The sequence below is a fragment of the Malaya genurostris genome, chromosome 1 (genome assembly GCF_030247185.1).
Source record: "Malaya genurostris strain Urasoe2022 chromosome 1, Malgen_1.1, whole genome shotgun sequence".
NCBI classification, from domain to species: Eukaryota; Metazoa; Arthropoda; class Insecta; order Diptera; family Culicidae; genus Malaya; species Malaya genurostris.
The window spans coordinates 111,525,667-111,549,439 of NC_080570.1; the positions used below are offsets into that span (position 1 = coordinate 111,525,667).

At 36.0% G+C, this 23,773-nt stretch overlaps 1 protein-coding gene across 4 annotated transcripts in view; it reads right to left on the minus strand.

The window, feature by feature from the left end:
• The window catches only part of LOC131425418 (proton channel OtopLc-like), a 31,806-nt gene that overhangs the window by 4,370 nt on the left and 3,663 nt on the right, over positions 1–23,773 (minus strand). The window contains exon 1 of one of the 4 annotated variants that reach the window (XM_058587318.1): positions 8,304–8,883. The exons of 2 other annotated variants lie outside the window; for them this stretch is intronic. In XM_058587318.1, the coding sequence (XP_058443301.1) occupies positions 8,304–8,512 (209 nt within the window). In that variant the 5' untranslated portion in view covers positions 8,513–8,883. Of the gene's footprint in view, positions 1–7,999; positions 8,284–8,303; positions 8,884–23,773 lie in introns of those variants that run through there. One more of the 4 variants, XM_058587321.1, reaches the window with a different exon arrangement.

The following is a 23,773-nucleotide window of genomic DNA, read 5'->3' on the forward strand; positions in this document are numbered from 1 at the left end:
AGTGCAAAACATGATAAAAGTACATTCGATTTTCTAAAAGACGCTTAACCGGTTTTTTTCAACTCAGATGCAAATGAGAGGTCCTATAGTTCCGTAACCATCCAGATCTGACTTCCGGTTCCAGGGTAAAATGTGCAAAAAATAAAAAAATGCACTCGATTTTCTCAAGAACCATTCATCCAATTTTAATAAGCTAAGATTCAAATGAAAGGTCTTATAATCCCATACAACCCTATCGAATTTCGGTTTCGGAATTACAGGTCGATAAGTAAAAACATTTAATTTTCAAGAGCGTGTATTTATACATGACACTGAAAAATCAGGCCAAATACATTCAACTAGACGTATGATTCTTCAATTGAACAGACTTGATTAGTTGATGACCAAATTCATTGATTTTTGGTATACAGGATCTTTGATCCCGGTTCCGGAATTAACGGAGAAGTGATCGTGTACTCCAAACCGGAAATCACTTCAATTTCTTCGGTACGGCTGAACCGATTTCCACAAACTTAGGTTCAAATGAAAAGTATTATGTCCCCATAAGTAGGTGTAGAATGTTGTCCGGATTCGACCTCCGGTTCTAGAAATACAGGGTTTTGTGTGTGTATGAAATTACAACCCGTCATTTTGAGTAATAATGCAAAAAAGGAAACATATTCTAAGACTGGTTCAAAATTGTTTCAAAGTAGTATTGTTTCGGAAATAGTAATCGACAACTCAAAAACGGAACCCGTTTTCATTTTCTCAGAGACGACTGAGTAGATTTTCACAAATTCAGAGTCAAATGAAAGGTTTTACAGTCTCATAGACTGCTATTGATTGACTGCCTTCTTGAGCTAGTTTTAAATTTGATCAGTATCTAACGAGAAAAAACATGTGTTTTCATATGCTGGGTAGAAATCATCGCAACAACAAAAAACCGACATGGTACATTTAACCAAAGACATCATATTAACAAGATATCCAGCTCTCACATTTCCCGAACAAATCTTTGGCAACACCCTTTTTAGTGAGCAAGGCGCCCTCAGGCGAGTTCGCATCGAATCTCGTACATAGAAGTAGGGGAGAGAAATGTCAAATTCGTGCGCGCCAAAATAGTAACACTGCGCACCCATACAATTAACATGATATATTAAATGTGATGCCGTGCGATGGCGTTGCTGAACTGAAGATTGATTTCACTCCAAGCTGACAGGGTCTGATTTAACATAGAATAGACACCAGAGCGAGGGCGAATTTCTCTCGGTGAACCGTCGGAGAATCAACGGCTAGCACGCTGCTGTGGGGATTCTCTCTGAAGCAACAAACGGTCGCTTATTCTCGTTTCGCGATCCGATTCTGTATGGGATGTGGATAATTGCGATAGAATCATTTTACTATTGCCGCTTATTCTAACTATGTGCATATAACCTTTGTATAATTTGTGTCTATGAAAATGTATGTGAATGCTCCACACAAGGGTTTTGAAATATTGCAACCTAGTATTAGAATCATCAAGTCGAATCATCGATTCGATTTTCTGCGATAATTGTCAACTTGCGATTCTCTCTTGGTAAATTCCACACAGCGGCGATCATTATCAGACTGAAATTTTTTTTAAGGGCCATGAAATACTCAGAGTATGAAGTGGAGCGAAGAAATGTAGAAAAATTCTCTCGAGGTTCATGCATTGAGAGACTCGAATTCTTGTAGCATCGTCTACCGGATTGAAAATGTTGTATACAATATAGATAAAAATCGAGCAGCTTCTGTCAAATTTTCAGCAATCATCAACACTGCTGACAGGACCGGATAAAGGCATAGGCGATGTAGGCGATCGCAGGATCGAAAGTGCGCCGAGATTCAGAAATTTGGAAAACGTTTTTTTCCTTTTCTTGAAACGCATGGAATGTAGACGTTAAGAACTCAAACCATAAAGGATCATTTATATGATTTATGACCCTTTGCGGAACGATCAATGGAACGGCTGAATGCAAAAGTCGGATAAGTGCAGCTCAGTTTAAATTATTTTGAATGCAAAAACCGGATAAAAACATTGAGAGAAAAAAGCAGGGTACGGATTTTGCAATACAAGAATCTTTTAAAATCATCGTTTATACACGAATCGGACAAAAAACTTTGCATGCAAAAACCGGGCAAAAACTAACCGGTTATTCCAAAATAACTTTAAATGCTAAAACCGGATGAAAATATTTATTTTAGATGGACCGATTAGGTTTTTGTGCGATTATTGCAAAAAGATGTTTTTAAACGATTCTTGCATTACAAAATCTGGTCTGGTGTCTGGTTTTTGTTTTTTATGTTTTTATCCAGTTTTTGCATTCAAATATACGGGCTTCCCAAACTAAGTTGCATTTATCCGAGTTTTGCATTCACCGTCCAATTAGATATAGATTGCGGATGATTCACAACAACATTTGCCTACATCAAAAATGAACCTTGGATCGGTGCTGCATACTGAAGCAGTGCATAAAGTTTTATGCAAATCGGAGCAATTCGATTCTGGTTTCGCTAGCTTTTCTTCAGTTCATTTTTGAAATTGCTCTGTTACGATTCGAGAGAAGGATTTAGGTGAACACTTTCTAAAACAGAGTCTTATCGTTTTCATCATTTTTACACAAATGTGAAGTTTTTTTTGGTAGAAAATTAAGATCCGACGGTACGATAAGATTGTGATGGAATAATAAATGATGTTCAAATGATACAGCACGGAGACAGTATTGTACTAAAACAATCATCTTCACGTGTGCCTGATAAACAGAAGCTGTTATCTGGTTGGTGTGCGGATGTTTTTATTGCAAGGAAAAACACCGACTTTATTATTGCTAAATAATGCCCATAAAGGCTAAAAATACCAAAAAAATATGTACGTTGTGTCATCCACATCAAATAGAGCCAACTTAGCGGTTTTAATTGGTATGACCAAATTTTCTATAGTAGGTACATACAGAACGGAAACTTTTATGATTAGTTAAAAATAACATATCAGAGATCCTCAACATAGTCAGTCACGTGACACCAAACAATCATCACTTCGAAACTATTTTGAACTTCACAAACAATCGTGCCCATAGAACTGTTTTTGGAAGTTTCGCTAACATTCACAATAACATTACCTAGTAAACTGTCAACAAGGAAAATGCTTAGTCTATAAAGTACTGTCCTAATCCTATCACGAACCAAAAGACTACTGAATATGGCCTAAATATCTACTTATTCTCAAAGCAATAATAATTGTATTGGTGAAGACAACACATTCGTTCGTCATCCTAATCTAAATGACTCAATTCGCTGTTATCAAATGCAACATTTCGGTGTCCAATTCTACGTACAGTACGATAGGACAACAGTAGGGTAAAAATAGCAATGGTTGCATATCAGAATAATAAAAAAATAAATGGTTTTGCAGATTGATAAGCAATTGGTAGATATAAACTTAAAGAATGCTACTTTTTTGGTTGATCATCATATACAAATCTGTTTAGAGAGTTCCTTTTTTCGGTGTATTCAACAATTGAAAAACTTTACTGCATACGGGTCTTTCAGCACAAAAAAAAATATATGTACGTCATTGACGCATAGTGCTGTCTGTTTGCTGCTACCTCAGGTGATAATTGGTGGACTGCCTTTTTATATTGTTGATAACATAGTATCGTAGCTTTACTTCACCGGTTCTCACCAGTATGACAAAATTCGAGACTGATTCCGAATGATTGAAGAGTAATAACCAGACAGAAGTATTGGGAAATTTGCAAATTCTTAAAAAAAGGACTTTTCGTCCATGGCCCTGAGAGTTGATAAAGGCAAGCAGGAAACCTGATTACATTAAATCGTGTCTTGCTCGAAAACAATTGGATGCTGTAAAGTGTGAAATTTTACGATTAATAATGAACCTTAACAGGATTTGGCTCCGACTTACAAAGCGATGCAAATCCAACATTTTCCATCTACTGATTTTTTTAGAAATACTCAGTAATCATCTCGGCGAAAGATAAAATTGCGGAATCTCGGCAATTTTAAATTTGACAAACGTCAGATATTACCGAAATTGTCAGCAAAAAGTTTACTGTCTGTTCGGCATAACCTTTAGTGAATGTTCGATAAAAGCTACGTAGTGAAATTTATGAATTACTGAGCCATCAGTAATTGAAAGTAAACAAAGAACTCATTTTTTTAATTGTAAATATTGAATTTGGGATCTCATTTTTTTCGTTTAAAAAACTATACATGACATTACTTATGTTTCGGCGACGTACATTTATAAATTATGCAATTCGGACTAAACGTTGAATGTCGAATATGTTGGTTGACATGTCGTTGAAGTCCGTCGACATATCCTATAATAACTCCCCGACATTGAAAGCAGGATCTGGACGGAGCTTCCTATAAATAATCAATAATAATTTGTAGTTATTATACTTACTAGATAGATCGTAGATTTCTTTTGAACTAATTCCATGTTTTTTTCAAATGACCACCGAAAATGATCCCCAAAAAAATTCGTCAGAAAATAACTGCCTAGTGCCAAGCGAAAATGTAAAATGTAAATGACAGTTGTCTAGCCGAATTTCGGCAAAACTAACACATGTTCCGTAATTTCGGCAAACGCATTTGATGATTTCGGCATAATTGTAAATTACCGATGAGTTCAGCACAAGATATTGCAAAGGCTCGATGAAAGGATGCACTTTCCCAAAAAATCTGTTAATCTACTAAACGAATCTCGGATAACATAATATTGGTGTCTCGGCGTTTTACTTAACCGAACATGAGAATTGGTTTTAAGTGTGTAGATTAGATTAACAAATGTCGGATTTCGAACTATCAAAAAAAAATTTGCAGGAAGCTTTCCTTTTTTGCTTTCATTTGGGAAAAGGCAGCTAGAAATAATTGTATGTTGTGTAGTACACTCTGCCATCGTAAAAGCTTGCGTTTACTGGTTTTTTGAAATGGAAGATGAAAAAGCGTGAAGAAGAATTAGACTATTGATTGGACAAATCCAAAAGCAAATGAAGTTCATAAAATCATTAGAAATTACTCAGTTCACTTTTTCTTTGCGTCATAAAACAATAACAAAGTTTGAAAACAAAGCTTTTTTTTTAATTGCCCACCACACTCCCCCACACCAAAAAGCTCAACAAGGAGCCCCCTGGTAATGGACGCAACTAATCTCAGTTCATTAACACTGGCAAAATTTTAATACTAACAAAAAAAAACAAGAAGAACTGAGATTAAAACAATTTATTCTAAGATGTGCAATTAATTAATTTATTGGTGTGGAATCCCAGAGGAAATGAGTTTCCTTTTAAGGGATCCACGTTTAATATCTAAAATTGAATAATATAATATTGTTGACGTTTAACTTACATTGATATACAGATAGATTACGATTGCTTAAATTTTACGCTTATTGTATAAAAATTTCATTCAAGACAGTATTTCCAGCTGTTTCATGGGGCACAGAGTGGTACATTTGGGGTGAAGCCAGAGAGAAAGCGACAAGCGAAGCGATTACTGACTGATCGCATCGCACTCACTCTGACATACATGTCATTTTTCTGCTGAACTTGAGTGGACGGAGCTCTGCCGCGCGACTTCGTGCGATCTGTCAAGTTTCGCATCGCTTCACTTCGTGTCGCGTGTCGCGTTCACTCTGGCTTCGCGATGCGTAACGCGAAAGCTTTCCGATGAGAAATAGTAGCGAGTGTCAAAATGACAGTAGTAACAAAACAATATAATTTAATTATATTCCTATTAATTGAAAGCAACATTCTGTAGCTCTATCCGAAGTTGTAGCTGTTTTTACAAAATGCAAATCTTTCTCACGCGACAATGTTTTTTTCTCCAGTAGTTTCAACTTTTAAAGCTCTATTTCCAGTAGTAGTGCCGATTGGTTATTCTATTCGGAGTTTTCTTCCACTTTCTTGATGAGAGGCGGAATAGAAGAGCAACTTGGCTAGTTCGAATATTTCAATCTGTTCAAATGTTATTTCAAATGACCCTTTTTCGACGGTATCAATCATGTCGTTGTCGTTGTACTTTATATTCCTCGAAGATTTTTATGGATATGTTTGATGGCGTGAAGTGTCTGTTGAAATAAAGCCAGCTTCTTAGTATTTTCAACTAAACATTTATAGAAAATGTATAAACTTTTTCCATCGAGATAACTCGAAATATTCTCAAAACTCATTGCACTTTCATTGACCGCACATGCCAGTATTTTTTAATATTTTCTAAATCTCTTTCCAACACTTGCACATTCCGTTAAAACTGGTCCGATTAGAGCTTTGATATCAATAAAAGTACGTGCACGTGCTGCTTCGTTGTTTGTCGCACCGAAATCGCTTGTCACTACGCAACGTCTCGTGTTTACTCTGAAACACATGTTGATTTTTTGCTGTAAACAAATGAACGAAATACAGAACTTTAACGGTCGCATCGCATCGCGTCGCGTCGCGTGTCGCGCCCACTCTGGCTTCACCCTTAGGCTCACAGTATATTACATGTTTTTTATAGCGGCACAATATAGTTAGTGTTAAGCGACTTTCTCGTTGGAAGGAAACTATTTATTTCTCTAGGGCGTTCGATAAACCATATTTTTACTTTGTATTTTGTTATAATAAAACATTTCAACATTTCATGAATGTTTTGTCAAATTTTCAAGTCAGTTGAAGCATAACTCTTGGGCCTGTGCGCTGAGCTCTTGTCTTTTCGTAGTATAGGATAAGAATAGATAAGGGCCCATAACTTCCAGAGTTTTGATCCGAATAGCTATTCTTACAAAATATTCTTGAAATGTTTTATTATAAGAAAATACGAAGAAAAAAAAAGACTTTTCAAAGATGCCATACATGCCATAGAATATTTCCTGAATTTCGTGTAGAACCGACTTCGGCTATAACCACAGATAACAGATATACAGGCTCACATATGAACTGTGTGTAAAATTTTCTCAATCAGCGTGGCGAAGAATTGCAAATGTCACCACGATCGACACGAGATGCCACCACGATTTGGGTGCTGCTTTCACTTAGCCACAATTTCGGATGCAACATTCACTTCACGCATAGATTTTAGTTTTGCTGTTGGTTAATTAAAATGACAAGTTTATTTTTGTTTTATTCCAATGTTGGGGAAAAATCAAAATTTCGAAAATCGCGACTGAACATTTTCGCAAGTGATTTTTAGACAAAAAATTCATCGATCAGAAAACAACAATGAAGAAAAGATTAGTACTATTTTTTTTTGCAAACGCGGATTTAACTGAAACTGATCTCACATGGCAAAAGCAGTTTTTAAAAGTTCACTAGCGAACATTCTCCTCGATGATATTTAAGAAAACAGTTCGCACATTGAATATATCTGATATGCTTCTCGAACAGAAGGTTTTTTGGAAATGAATTTGCATAACCATTATGAAGGTTGAGAAACCCTTTGCAGAATACATGATGAAGAAAACTCGCAGATGAACAAAAACTGAACCTCTAATGTTCATGTAAATGTTCAGTGCGCGTAGGGCGGTTGATAAGTGGATCAATAATGGCGATGTTTTCGAAATTTATTTAGCAAAACCTCGGTGGTGGAGTAATATCATCAATAAGAGCAACGAATGCTGTTATTAATAATAGTTATAATTATAATAAAAACATGAAGAAAAATCTGTTTTAATCCACCTAGTGGTGTAATGATGCCTTTCTCATATTTCACATATTCTCACAATTCCAAGAGCGAACTATCAACAATGAATATAAACATAGTTTTAGTTTAGTTTCCATGGTGACCTTGTTCTACGAAGGAGCACTCATAAATATATTTACACAACATTTAATATTCACCATGAACTTTTCTGTGTTTTGAAATGATGGAACTGTCATAATACAGTATATTTATATATATTTATGTTTGGAGGAAGATCCCACTTTTTAGATAGTCCTATTCTCAAATGTTAACAGACCACCATCGTATTCAATGTACTGAACCGTTCGTTTCAACTTACCGTATAAGTTTAAGGTTCATAAAAGGATACATTTATTATCCGAATGAAGTTATGCTGTTGACTTCTGTATACGAGCGATACATTTAATCAGGCACAAATCAACTTTACAAGTCTGCTATCGTCTCCTGACTGTATATGATAGTTTCGTAAGATTCACTCCTAGTTCGAAGATTTATTTCAGTGGCACGCTAATTGACCGTTTATCACCTTTCTAACGAGCCGTAGACGGTGCATACGTCCAGTGAATCGATCAATTTGTCGATGTTCACAATCTCGAAAGATTCAAATTAAATATATCAATTACCGTGAACTATTTGTTTGCAGCCGGCGATCATCATTAGCGTCGTCGGCTCCCAAGGACCACGTGATTGCCGGTGGCTCAGATGGCGGGGTTTTATTGCGTGTGAAATCTGTGCGCATTGGGATACTGGAACTACTAGGACTAGATAGCACTCGAACTGGTATCACCACACTGGTTTCTGACGGTTCGGCTAAAATCTCCGAAGCGGTCATAGTAGCTGAGAAGCTATTAGTATACTGAGCGAGAAAGAGATAAAACAACTGGCTTTTATAAGTCACCGATTGCGAATGGTTCCATATGCAGTGTAAGATTGTAGCGTTTGTATTCGCTGGATGTAGAGATGTTTAGGAAAAACGGAGCTTGGCGAATTTTCCGATAAGAATATCTTATCAAATGGTATGATTAAGTGGAACCGATCGATACCGATTTCATTATGCGTGCTCCGGAAACTTTGACTGGTGCATCTTACCTGGTAAATACAGGTCGCTTCACTTTGTTTTGGTTTGAGGACGATGACTGATGTGTGAAAATTCTGAGATTAGAGTAGCGCAGTGATAAGGCTTCCTAGGGGTTTTTTCACTATTGTTCCGCATAAGTCAATGAATCTTTCTTAGATTTTTACATAATAAACAAAACTAATGTTTAGTACATTGTCAGATATTTTGACGTGAATACGTTAATTTCTGCTGTTAATTTTTAATGACATCGGGAATATAGTCATCAGCAAGACCCGGCTGATAGTATGGGTAGTTGTACTCACTCGAAACCCACTCGGAATCCTAAAGTTTTCCAATTTTTCGCGAAAAATGTTGTACACTTTGTATACTGTCGAGTCGCATCGTGCCAATTGTTGAAGGCATGTAGGGCAACGGCTCCCTGTTCCATCCCATCGTAAGGACGTTACCTCAAAAACCCGATTTAGCCACTAAAATCACTATAACTATTTCATATCTCTGTTTCCATCGCCTTGTTCCACATTGAGAATTGATTCACATTTCTTGAAAATTAAACTAATATTCCACTACTCTGTTCCTAATTTCATCTCAATGGATTATTATTCATCCTATCGTTGGTTCTATATTCGTCTTATTAATTAGTATTGGCGATAGCAATCAAAATAAAATATTTCACTATTACACTCTCAGGTTCAAAATGTCAATATTCTTCTTAACAGGGACTACTGCCAACTGTGAGGCAAAACACAATATTCGTTTTTTTTAGAACGGCCAATAAACTATCCATCAACATTCACTTTGAAGAGTAATTTCGAATGACTCGGCACTCGCTGAGAGTAAGTCATAATAGTAAACGGCAGAGAATAGTTTTCTCTTTCGTCTGGTGTTAAATTTAATACTCTATCTTTCATAGCTCGCTTGCAATTTCTTTCGAAAGTGGAATTTGACAGGTTGCTTATTGGCCGTTCTCAAAAAAAAAAAAAAAAAAACGCCTGAAATCTTCCATATGGTTTAAAAATAAACCGATCAGTTCATTCTGCTTAAAATTGAAATTCAAGAATCCTGCTTTTTTCAGTTTCAGCTTACTTCCACTAACACATTTGATTAGCAACAAATCCATTCCTATATGGATTTCCTCTTGCAGAAATTATAGCGATATTAGGACTTCCGTACCTTCTATAAGTAAACCCACAAAATAGGAACCTTTAATTTAACACGCGAAAGGCAATGGATATGTAATGTTGTCGTAAAACTATTTATTTTACCGGAAAACAGCTTTTGTAACAGAAAATACTTAGTTTTGTTTATTTTGTGTAGCGTAATCTTATACAAATGTATTGAAGCAGTGTTGTTAACTTTTTTATTAGGGAATAAAAATCTACATTCATAAAACGAAAGCAATTTTTCATCAAACGTTGGTGAAAAATTGATCAAAACTTATATTTTATATAAAAAGTCAGACTTAACATAAATACAAATAATAATACCCCTAAGTCCCATACAAACGAACCGCCAATGTTTGGTTCACTGCCTTGTATTCTTGTATTCTTGATTATCAGATAAAACTGTTTATTTATTTTTCACTATAATAATCAGTAACTATGGTGAACTTGTTCTTACCTTTCAGTGTTGCTAGTTTAATAGAAAACTCGTTAAAGTACATTGTCACTCTGACAGTGTATGTTATCATGACAGTGTACCGCACGATGAAAAATGTGTCCTTGAAAATTTGTCGAAGCGTTCCGTATTATAATTTGTATTTGTTTACAATCATTTGAGAATAAATTATTGTTCAAAAAGATTGTTTAAAACTCAATAGTGCAAGCCACTTTGATAAACTAGTTGCACTGCATATATGAATACATAGATCTATGACATACGTACCGAATAAAACGTACGTAATACACAAATTACTAACACAAGTTAACTTGGTTTACTCTTGATCCTTAATCGTTGATTAAACAAGTGGAAAGTGAAAATTACTATTTATGAAGTCATTCAACATTCAATAGTGGTGTAATTATGTGAAATAGTGATCATGTTTTGAGACGAATCGATTAGTAAATTTTCTGAAACGTAACGAACTGTAAAACTTGAGACGAAAATGTTTCTTAAATTGAAAAGTGAGTTTATTTTAAATGGAAGAAACGACCACATAAGGATTTAAAACCATTTTGTCCAGTGGGAAAGTGTGACAACAGCTTAAATATAGATTTCACAGTTTGGTTCAGGTACGTTAAAAGATATGATTCATGTTCAAAGTTATGAGATGAAGAGATGAGATGGAAATAGGAGCTAAGATGAAATAGGGAGCCGTTACCCTAAATGTAATGAAAAATAATACAATGCCTGGAGAACAGTTGAGAAAATCGTTAAACTGTTTATGAAAATCTATAACACTTAAGCTTTGAGCCAATTATTTTAACTTTTAGTTCAAATTTGACAGTCGAGCAGTTATTTTGTCGTTATCAAAAATAACCTCGCTTGAGAGCACGGTTATTTTTGACAGTTCGATAATTGTTTTTCAACACTGAAACAAATCTTGACAGAACAATTTCTGAGTTTTAGTAAGAATTACTTCTGTGTAATTTCTTTTTATGCTTTCAGTCAAAAAATACCCCAATAAAAAGTTTCAGTATATTGTCAAATGAAGTAAGTTTTTCTTGAAGTTCTTCTTACGCTCTTTATATTGCAATTATTATACCACTGGCTATCATTTTATTTTAAGTGCAAAATAAACCAAAACAACTTTCCATCCATCAAACTTTGAATTGGGTCGTAGTTTTAGTTGAATTTAACTACAATCGATTCCCCGCCTTAACGGAAATGATTTTTACTTGGTTTATAAGTTCATAACACAGACAAACAGACGAGGAAGTCACTCATTTACTCATCACTAACACACTCGTTCCCCCGTCAAAAACACCCAGACTGTATTCCCGACTGATTTTATTTTTTTATTTATCCACAGAGTTGCCATTTACTCAGATTTATCCGTAATGTTAGGATTTCGTACATAATCTGGATATAATAAATACATATAATGCAAGTAATTACTGACATATCAGCACAAATAAACATTTGTTGATAGCAGTACCCTTAAAGTAACACTGTGATGAAATGTTATTTTTACTGAAAAAATCAGCTATCGAAGATAGAACAGCTGAAATCGGTAATCCAATTTAAGTGTGTACGCAGCATCATAGTTGGCCGATGTTTTTAGATTAAAATTTAACATATTTTACTACTCTCAAATATATTCGGAATGGTTTAAAGTAATCTACACACAATTGGTGAAGTTTTTTTTCTTAACCGTTCTGTGGACACGAAAATCGACAGCGCTGTATCAGCGTAAAGCATCTGGGAATTATGATTGCATGGAAACGTTCCAGTGCGTATTTCACTGGAATATGCTGATTGAAATTTTCGATCGCGTTGAGATATTAAGCAAAGGTTTGTAAGGTCTAATCTTTGACTCATCGAATCGGATGAGAAAAAATTCAGGCAGTTTCCGACGTTCTTAACGCTTTACGCAATCGCGTGAATTTGATGAAATTTGGAACAAGAGCGTTCAAGCTGTTACTGACCTTGAATTAAGCGAGCCACAAATTCCGCGTCGTCGAGAAATTTCAAATACTTTCGTAAAACCGGGTCAGTTTTTTCTTCGTTTCCTTATGCTAGGATCATTTAAAACAACTTTCTCTCTATATATAACCTCTAAGTACCAAGAAGTATATGTGCTCGTAACGTACTTGAATTAACGTTCCTCGTCAAATCCGATCTACAATACCTTAGGTTTCCATCATATATAATATATCAATATGAATGAGTCTTGCGATTCACGAGGGACATCACAGTAAAGTGTGGTGGCAGAAAAGGTTATTAATACACTACAAATTTTTTAATGCACATATGACAGCTTCCCCAATCAGTACACTGAATCAAACAGCCCCAAATATATGGAATATTCCTCGATGTACACTGCACGAAAAAATAAGGTATAAATTCGGTTTAGAATTGCAATCTGATACTAACTCGGAAGAGAACACATTGTCATAGAAAAATTTCTTTTTATAAAAACGCAGAACTAAACAAATTAATCTTAATGATAATTTCAGAATTTTGCCAACATTTCCGAATTTAGTGTTACAATTTCTTGATTTGAAAAATTAATCCATTTGTATTCATGTTTACTGTGATAATGATTACGTTTCCAGTGATATCAATACACAATATCAGGTTGTTTAATAAATAAATAAATAAATGCTTCAAAACAAAATCATTTAGTATATAAATAATTGAAGTATCATACTATTTATTAACATTTTGTCGTGAATACGACTTACTTTACTATGGGGCGCCTTTTCAAAATTTACCCTCTGAGAGAGTGATAAGTTTTTGATCGTGAATATCTCCTGTTATATCTAACGAATCAACATAATTCTTGCTACATGCCATCGGAAATATGATCACAATTTTATGATAAAACTTTCAGTTGTGTGACATATTCTTAAATAGTTAACAATTAAACTTTTCTGAAATGTTTGGTATAAACGAGTATCAAAGAAGATAATTCATAAGGCGCGTTTGCCTTTCTCGTATTTTGAAAGCTCATAGCTCAGTGTTCTGTAGAAGGATTTATATAATCTAACTACCAATAGAATCGAAAATCTTCAACTCGAACGTGTATTACAACAATATTGAAGTTTTTCAATAGTACACTATTGAAAAACCTGTTTGATTTAACCCATGACAGCACCAGCCAATCAGAACGCGAGATGTCTGTATCTATACAAGAGCATCCATATAAAAGTTGAATGGTTCATTTTTTCTACCATTTGCTGAGCAACTCTTCCCGAAACAAAACACACGACAGCAACATCGAGGACCTGTCGTCTCATTGTTTCCCGATATGAATGCACGAGACACCGTCAGCACAATGACACCGAAAAAGGCAGCCAAAAAGTCCAGCAAGGCCCATTGCCGAAACAAGACACACACGAGAACCATCTCAGATCTCAATATTTCCTACCAAAAGATTCATCAAGATGGGAGTTAAAATAATTTGCACCGTCACTAACACATTCAATTACGAACGGCAATGCGAAAGCGAAAGTGATGATTTTGAACACATCTTTATACTAGTATACAAATATGCCGTGCGAAACAGAGTTGCCACAGATCAATATGTATTTTTGTCGCGATTACTTTAGTATGCGGCCGAAAACAAAAATTGTTAGAACAAATGTTTCCACTTGATTTGTGCATTCTACTTTCCAGGCGTATCAGAACTGGCTAAACTTAAAGCAATTCTAAATATTTCTTTATCACAGTGATGTGGTCATCCTGAAAAGGACGGGGTTTTCAACGGATGGCCAGCTGCAGATTTTTTTTTTTCATAAATACGTTTATTTCTTAAGGCAGTTTACATAAGTTTTTCTTCGCCGTAGCATCACTTTTACATAATATTCTTATCCTAATTTAATTCTAACATAGTCACAACGTTTTGAATTTATTAAAACATATTCTCTTATAGCTTAAATATCATCTTAGGTAACTCGTCATAAATTATGAAATCTACTCGGAAATATTATTTGAACCAAACGATTACCTTCTATAAATTATAAAATAAGCTGTTTTTTTTGACATTTTGTTGATAATTTCATAAACTGTTTCGAGTTTGTTTGTATCATTACATAACTTTTATTCTAATTTAGCTATTGGTTGATCTCATGGACGCAGCTGGGATCAGAGCTAAGTCTTAAAAGGGGCCTTTATTAAATTGAAACTCCAATTTTCTTTACGAAATGATAAATAAGTTTCATGTATGAAAGGTCACGACAAGCAAGAATGTCTCGAACTGGGATATTGGATAGTCTACCTTGGGTACGCAAAGAATTTATTAGTTGAGATCTGACATCACGATACTCCACGCATGTCCAAACGACATGATCAATATCCCGATAACCTTCTCCGCAAGCACAATGATTAGTCTCGGAGAGCCCAATTCGAAGGAGATGTGCATCTAACGTGTAGTGATTGGACATGAGTCTGGACATCACACGAATGAAATCCCTACTCACATCCAGTCCCCTGAACCATGCCTTTGTCGATATATTCGGAATAATTGAGTGCATCCACCGACCCAGATCATCTCTATCCCAAGAAGCTTGCCAGCTGGCAAGTGTTCTTTGGCGAGACGAGCTATAGAATTCGTTGAAAGCAATCGGTCGCTCATAAATTTCACCCTCAATAGCACCACGTTTGGCTAAAATATCGGCTCTTTCATTGCCAGGAATGGAGCAGTGAGCCGGGACCCAGACTATAGTGATTAGATAATTATTGTTCAATATGTCGTTCAGGCACTGTTTTATTTTGCCCAGGAAAAACGGTTCAGTCTTGCCAGTCATGTTTGAGCGAATGGCTTCAATTGCACTCAGACTATCTGTGAAGAGGAAATAATGGTTTGGAGATAATGTGACGATTACACTCAAACTATAATGAACTGCTGCTAGCTCTGCTATATAAACAGATGCAGGTTCTTGAAGCCTAAATGAGGCCGAAACATTATTGTTGAACATACCAAACCCTGTCGCTTCTTCAATTCGCGATCCGTCCGTGGAAAACATTTTCTCAGAGTCAATATGCCTGAACTTACTTGAAAATATTTTTGGGATTTCCGTCGAGCGTAGGTGATCCGGGATTCCACGCACTTCGCGCTGCATGGATGTGTCGAAAAATAAAGTTGAGTCAGGGACATTTAGGAGGCTGACATGGATAGGAATATATCTTGAAGGGTTGATTTCCTGTGACATATGGTTAAAATATACTGTCATGAATTTTGTTTGAGATCGAAGCTCGACTAGTCGTTCGAAATTATTAATTACCATGGGATTCAGCACCTCACATCTTATTAGCAGGCGTGATGAAAGCTCCCAAAATCGATCTTTTAATGGAAGAACTCCCGCCAGAACTTCAAGACTCATTGTATGTGTTGAATGCATGCAGCCTAAGGCAATTCGCAAACAACGGTACTGAATTCGCTCAAGTTTGATAATATGAGAGTTTGCAGCGGAACGAAAACAAACGCATCCATATTCCATCACTGAAAGTATCGTTGTTTGATACAATTTTATTAGATCTTGCGGATGAGCACCCCATCAAGATCCTGTTATTGTTCGAAGAAAATTTACTCTTTGTTGGCATTTCGTTATCAGATACCTAATGTGTCCTCCCCACGTGCATTTGGAATCGAACCACACCCCGAGGTATTTAAAAGTTAAAACCTGTTGGATCATTCTTCCCATCACATGGAGCTGAAGCTGCGCGGGATCATGCTTTCTTGAAAAGACGACTAACTCTGTTTTCTCCGCAGAGAATTCGATACCAAGATGAACAGCCCAAACGGACAAGCTATCTAAGGTATCTTGCAATGGTTTATGCAGATCAATAGCTTTGGGTCCAGTAACTGAAACCACGCCATCATCTGCCAATTGTCTTAGTGTACATGGGGTTACAAGACAGCTGTCAATGTCATTCACGTAAAAATTATAAAGGAGCGGACTGAGGCATGAGTCTTGCGGTAGACCCATGTAGCTAATTCTGAATGTTGTCAAATCGCCATATGAAAAATGCATGCGTTTCTCTGACAAAAGGTTGTGCAAATAATTATTTATAACCGCTGGGAGTCCATGTTGGTGGAGCTTGTCTGAAAGAACATCAATGGAAACTGAATCAAATGCTCCTTTAATGTCTAAAAATACAGATGCCATTTGTTGCTTTTGAGCGAAGGCAATTTGGATGTCAGACGAAAGTAATGCAAGGCAATCATTCGTCCCTTTATTTCTACGGAAGCCAAACTGAGTATCTGACAACAAACCGTTCGTCTCGACCCAAGTTTCGAGACGTCGTAGAATAATTTTTTCGAACAATTTTCTGATGCAGGACAACATCGCAATGGGTCTATATGAGTTGTGATTGGAAGCTGGTTTCCCCGGCTTTTGAATGGCGATAACTTTCACTTGTCTCCAGTCAGGTGGAACAATATTTTGCTCAAGAAACTTGTTGAACAATTCCAACAAACGTCTTTTTGCGAGGTCGGGCAGATTCTTCACCAAGTTGAATTTAATTCTGTCCAACCCAGGAGCGTTATTGTTACAAGACAAGAGTGCTATAGAAAATTCCATCATTGAAAATGGGTTATTAATAAAACCATTATTTGGAGGAGATTCCCTTATAATGCTCTGCGTAGGAACAGAATCTGGGCAAACTTTCCTAGCAAAGTCAAATATCCATCGGTTCGAGTATTCATCACTCTCATTGCCCACGTTACGATTCCTCATTCGTCTGGCCGTGTTCCAAAGAGTGCTCATTGAGGTTTCTCTTGACATTTTTTGGCTCGAAGTATGCTCTTGTACTTGGTTTCTAAAGCCATAAGTTTTTCAAAATTCTGAGGAGTTCCTCCTCCCCGTTTTAGAAACGTCTTGCAAGCATTTTGTTTTGCGAGTTTAGCCTCTGAGCACTCTTTGTCCCACCAGGGGTTGGGAGGCCTTCTGTTAGTCGTTGGCCCAGGAAAGCGTTTAGTTTGGGATTGTTCTGCTGCCTCCAGAATCGAACAAATGAGGAAGTCATATTCTTCAAGTGGAGGGAGCTCTTCCATTGAATTCAAAATACTAGAGATACTACTTTGGTATTTAATCCAGTCGATATTTTTTGTCAAATCATATGGAATACTAGCTGAAGTAGCAATGCAATTGCTATTGCTAATTGAGATGATGATTGGTAAATGATCGCTACCGTGTAAATCAGGCAATATTTTCCAGGTGCAATCTAGTCGAATTGATGTTGAGCAAAGAGATAGATCTAATGCACTTGGGCGTGCAGGAGGTCTTGGGATCCGTGTCATGCTACCCATATTTAATACCGTCATGCTAAAATTGTCACAAATGTTTTGTATTAAAGATGATCTGCTATCATTGTAAACGGAACCCCACATCATTCCGTGCGAATTTAAATCCCCCAGAATCAATCGTGGAGCAGGAAGGGCTTCAACCATTTCATTAAGCTGTCGCTGTCCAACTTGTGCTTTTGGAGGAATATAAACCGAAGCTATGCAAATATCTTTGCCTTTAATGTTTATTTGGCAAGCAATAACTTCTATACTAGAAGTTGAAGGGATGTTTAATCTATAAAAGGAATAGCATTTCTTAATTCCCAAAAGCACTCCACCATACGGAGAGTCTCTATCGAGACGTATAATGTTAAAATCATTAAAATTTAAAGCTATGTTTGAAGTAAGCCATGTTTCGCATAAAGCAAATACATCACATTTTTGGCTATGCAATAAAATTTTAAATGAATCAAGTTTTGGCATGATACTTCGACAATTCCACTGCAGGACAGTGATTGTATCATTTGCGGCGGGTGATAAATTATCCATCAAAAGATACAAAACCTGAGACAATTGGCCATTGAGCTGATAACTGCTTCAAAAAATTTCTAGCTATTGGAAGGAATGCCATTATGAGGGTCTTTAAGGGTTCAGATATATTGAATGCTGAGAAAATCCATTCAACAATTTCCGAAAACTTCATTAATCCTGTTGGTGGCTGTGAAATAGAGCCCACAGGATTATTACCTTTTTCTGTGCTAGATCCTGGATTGGTTTGTGAATTTGACAAACCAGGAGGCACAGTCTTTGGTTTTGACTTTTTTTGTTTAACACGGGGATCTTTTTTTGAAGATGAAATTTTAGGTGTCTTTTTTGGTAATTTGGAAGAAGACTTCTTTCTCTTAACTGACCCTTGGGTAGTGATAAACGAATTACCTTCACTATTTTCGTCAGAGTCAGAGTCCTCTGGTTCCTCTAGATTTGAAAACCCGTTTTCGGTTTCCAAAGGGGGGACATCAATGACCGTTTTAAGCATTTCTGCATATGTGCGCTTAGACCGTGCTTTTAAAGAAAGCTTAATTTTGTCTTTGTGTACTTTAAATGCAGTGCATACTGAAATATCCTCATGAGGACTTTCTCCACAATAAATACATTTTTCAATATCCTTGTTGCAATCATTATCTTTATGAGGCCCTTCACACTTAATACATTTTGGTTTATTACTACAGTAAGTAGCTGTGTGGCCGAATTTTTTGCAGTTCGTACAATTCATTACATTTGGAACAAAAAGCCGAACAGGGAGGCGAATTTTATCGACATAGACATGGGACGGCAACGCAGACCCGGCAAATGTCACTCGAAACGAGTCTGATGGGCGATAAACTTTCTTTCCCTCTTCATGAACTACTGAGTACAGTTGTTTGCACTCCAGTATTTTCACACCCTCAAGCATAGAGTTCTTGAAACGACCAACACCATGCTTGAGTAAATCATCTACCGAAAGACTCGCTTCGGAAACAACACCGTCAATTTCGACATCTTTGGAGGGTATGTAAACTTTATACTCTTTATTGAAATGTTCCGAAGAGACAATATCATTCGCGTGTTTCAAATTATTTACCACAACACGAATTTTATCGTTATTTACTTTTATGATCTCTTTGATTGAAGAGTATCGTGATGTCAAACCTTTATTAATTTGTAAAATGTTTAATGGCTTTGATATACGTCTAAAAAAGACTATCCAAGGCCCAGAAGAGCTCTCCTGATATTTTTTCGTTCGTGGGGGTATCGGATTCATGCTAGGATTTACGTCCATGGATTCATCCATCACATTAAAATTTTTAATCAAACTTTAAATAAAAAATGAAACCAAGACTACACAGTACTCAATCAAAAGGAAAAGAAAAAACTTCTACCTTGAAATTGTTGTCTATCTCCGTTGCACTGCCGTGTAGATTCTCGTTGCTCTAGATGTTCTTGTTGGATGCTGATTGTTGGATGTGATGCTACTGCTACCTGACATCCAGCACCACTCGAATTCCGATTTGCTTTCGTCTTCGCCAGCTGTAACCAGCGCAGGTCACCGGTGTATACCTGCGTGTTGTATGGCAGTGGAAAGACCGAGTTGTCTTGTCTCCTTCTTCCTAGTGCTCCGCACCGATATGCTTCTGCACCGAAGTGCCTTCGTACCGGTGTGCCTTTGCACTCTCCTGCTTCTATGTGCCTTTGCACTCTTCCTCTTCGATGTGCCTTTGCACTCTCCTGCTCAGCACTTGTGGCTGTATATTGCGGCCTGGGTAGAGTTTGGGAAACGCCCTTTGTTGTTTCCTTCACCAGCTTGGCCCAGCACTAGGGCTCTCTTATGCAGCACGACTATACGTTTTAACGGCTGCTGCCAACAGGTCTCTACCTGTAGTTCAACCGTTGTCGTATTTAACGCGTGTAAACTAACCAGCGTTGTTAAACTGTACGCTTCTATACACAACCTTCTCGGTTGAACGGCTATTACTGAATGACCAGCTGCAGATGGCGAGGGATGATTTTCGTTTTCGTTGTCATGGGCAGCGTTACCGGCCAATTCCAACCCCTCGGCAACCAAGTACTCCATCACTGCCGCCAGATAGACCGATGCACCAGCACTGACACGCTCGGCGTAGTTACCCTTCCGAGGCAAACGATGGATTCTGCCGCCAACTGGGCACTTCAGACCAGCACGGTTTAAGCGGGACTTTGCCTTGCCCTTAACTGTTCCTCCTGTGTGCGTGTTTCTGCGTAAAAATTCCACAATACGCAGTTAACAGCTCGACGACCAATTCAGTACTGGCTGCCGCTCTGCTAACTTTCTCTTTTATATCGTTTCACTGTTTCCCGTTCTGCGTATAGGAAAGGAATTCTAACAAAGGGGAAGTCCGTCCACCGCTACCACTAGCACGTATAAAAGGAAATGTGATGTGAGAAATAGCGTCATTTAAGTTAAAGCAGCTACGTACGAGACACCGTCAGAACGATGGCTCCGAAAACAGGTAGAAAAGCAGATTTGTACCATTACTAACACATTCAATTACGAACGGCAATGCGAAAGCGAATGTTGAACACATCTTTATACTAGTATGGGGTCGTGTGAAAATATGCCTTGCGAAACAGGGTTGCCATATATACAGATTAATCTGTATTATCATTTTTATTATTATTATTATTATCATTATTATTATTATTATTAGAATCACTCTTGCATACCGAAGATCGTAGATACATTTCAGACCAGGCCATTGCAATTGTCTCGTACTGGAATTTCGAGAAGAATCAGATATCTTCGAGCTTCATAGCTTCAATAAAAATAAACTACAAATTTGTTGTACCTAGCTTCCTATATTAGCAAATTAAAAAGGAATTGTTTCAAGTTTGGAATATATAGTTGCAGAGTAGTAGCTGTTTAATGTAACTAATCTGTACTTTAATGTAGGTGCATCGCTTCAAACTCTATTAGTGAAAAAGAGGAAAGCTTGCACAATTCATACAATCAATCAACTAACTGATATTCGGAAAAGTGATGGGAGCGTGTCAGTTTTTTCGTATTCACGACATCCAGTTATGTCTCTGACATTACTCACCCGCCTTTTTTTTCAGTACTAAACAAATTTCCTATTTGTCGAATTTTGGAATGGTTCGTCTGTTAAGTAAATTACAACTACTTTCTAGAAAATAAATATCAAAAATTACAAATTTTGACAAAAAGTTTAAACTATTCGCAAAAAATTTCACAGCAAGGGGCAGATCGTTTAATATATGCACTTTTAATTTATAGACAATTTACAAAAATGACAATTTTCTTTTACATTTTAACTTTCCCTGAATAAATGTTAATGTGTAGTTAATTTAAATGCTATGTCATGAACGCAATGAAAAAATATCGCATCCAAAGAAACTTGTGATACACCACTCATTTCATTTTTATGTTTTTTATATATTCTGTATATCAGAAGTGATCTGCCAAAGATCGTCCTCACAGGTTTCGTGAAAATAAGCGTTTCAAAACTATTCATAACATTCAGGAGCAAAGTTGAATACTACTTTATAACTTGGAAATGAAGACGATAGGTCTGAAAGCATGATTCTCTTTATACCAACCCCTCACAAATACTCTTGAGACCATATTTGAGTTTCACAAAAAGTTTGTACGGTCTTTAAAAATTATCGATTCTCGTCACGTTAGATAAATTTTTCCATGACCACCAGCCCCATCATATTTGTTAAGGACATTTGCTACACGGTCTCCTCCTTAAAAAATGTTCTTGGGTTCATCCCTGAAGAGCAAGAAATAACCATCCATTTAAGGACACTTGCTACGCTCCCGCCCTCATAAAAATATCCTTATGATCATCTCTGAAGAGGAAAATATATATGTGCCATGTTTGATAGGTATTCGTTCATTAGTTTCGGAGTTATGCCGTTACCAACATTACACTCCCCTTTTTAAAGGCACTTGCTACATTCAACCCCCATATAATCATATCTATGGCATGCAAAATGTTTCAATGGGGTTAAAAAAGTATCAATTCTCGTCAAATATATTATTTTTTTCATAACCTTCCCATGTTAATGACGCTTATGACCATCTTTGAAGAGCAAGAAGTTTCTGTGCCAGGTTTGGTGGCAATTCGTACAGTAGTACCGGAGTTATGCCGTTACAAACATACAAACTTACATCCTTCTTCAACACATGTATGTATGTATGTATGTATGTATGTATGTATGTGTGAAGCCACCATCAGTTCAAGGCATTACCAGTGGATGCAGGTAGACTTACAGTAGATCCGAATTTGATTATCAGATAACTTTCACATTACTGCTGTTAAGAAGGCCAAAATGGGCTTTGAGGACCCGGCGCCTTCCAGCAATAACATCCGGCCATATAATAAAAGAATTCGCTGTACCAGCTTAAACCTGCCTGATGGTTTGTTTGTTAGAAGGGTGCGTCTTACTCATTTCAGACCTTCTGGGGAAAACACACAGCTTTCCCCTGTGAATCGGGTTGACATTTCACTCCTTCATCCAGTCATTCATTTGTAAGATACCCTGATGCATTCCCATCCCTCTTCCCTTACAATGTACTTGAGCATAGTATTATATAATGTAGCATAATACACTTTAATATAATTTCCGGCAGTATAATACAATAAAACACAATATAGTATAAAACGGTGAAAAATCGTATGGTACAGTGTATTATAGTCTACTATAATATTTTATTATGAATATAATAGTATCATAATGTTATATGACATAATATAGTAAAATATACCATAATATATTATAATATAGTTTGGTCACTATACGACACTGAATATAATAAAATATTATTATGCATAAAATATAAAAATTTAATACATCACAATGCAATATAATACACTTATAATTGTGTATTAAAAAAAATGTATTACAATACTATATAAAACAATACCAACCATTGTACCATAATATAGTATAATATAGTACAATGTAATATTATATAATACCACAAAATATGACGTAATATAATATGATACAATTTAATAACATATGTGTAAAGTGAAATGTGTAGTAGGGAAATGAAAATGTAGCTGATAATGATAAAGATTATAATAATGGTAACAATAGTAATAATAATAATAATAATAATAATAATAATACTAATAATAATAATAATAATAATACTTAAATACTACAAAATAATATAATATAACATAATATAGTATAATATATTTTAATTTAATATAATATAATACAATGTCATACAATATAATATATTATAAATCAATATATAAAATAACAGTTAATGTAGAGTGTCAGTTATGCTCTTCTATCTTCGCAATACTGAATATTTCTCTTCTAATAACAATAATAATATCCACATCTATAAAAATAATATATGTTATTATTATTGATGACAAATTAATAATAATAACAATAAATATAATAATGAAAATAATAATAAAAAACAAAATAATATAGTACTATGAATTATATAATAAATAATAGAATGAATAAAATGATATGTTGCGATATGCTATGATATTATATAACTTCAATTTATATGTCATTTCTCATCCTCTCATTCTGCCATCAACGCCTTCCATAGACCATTT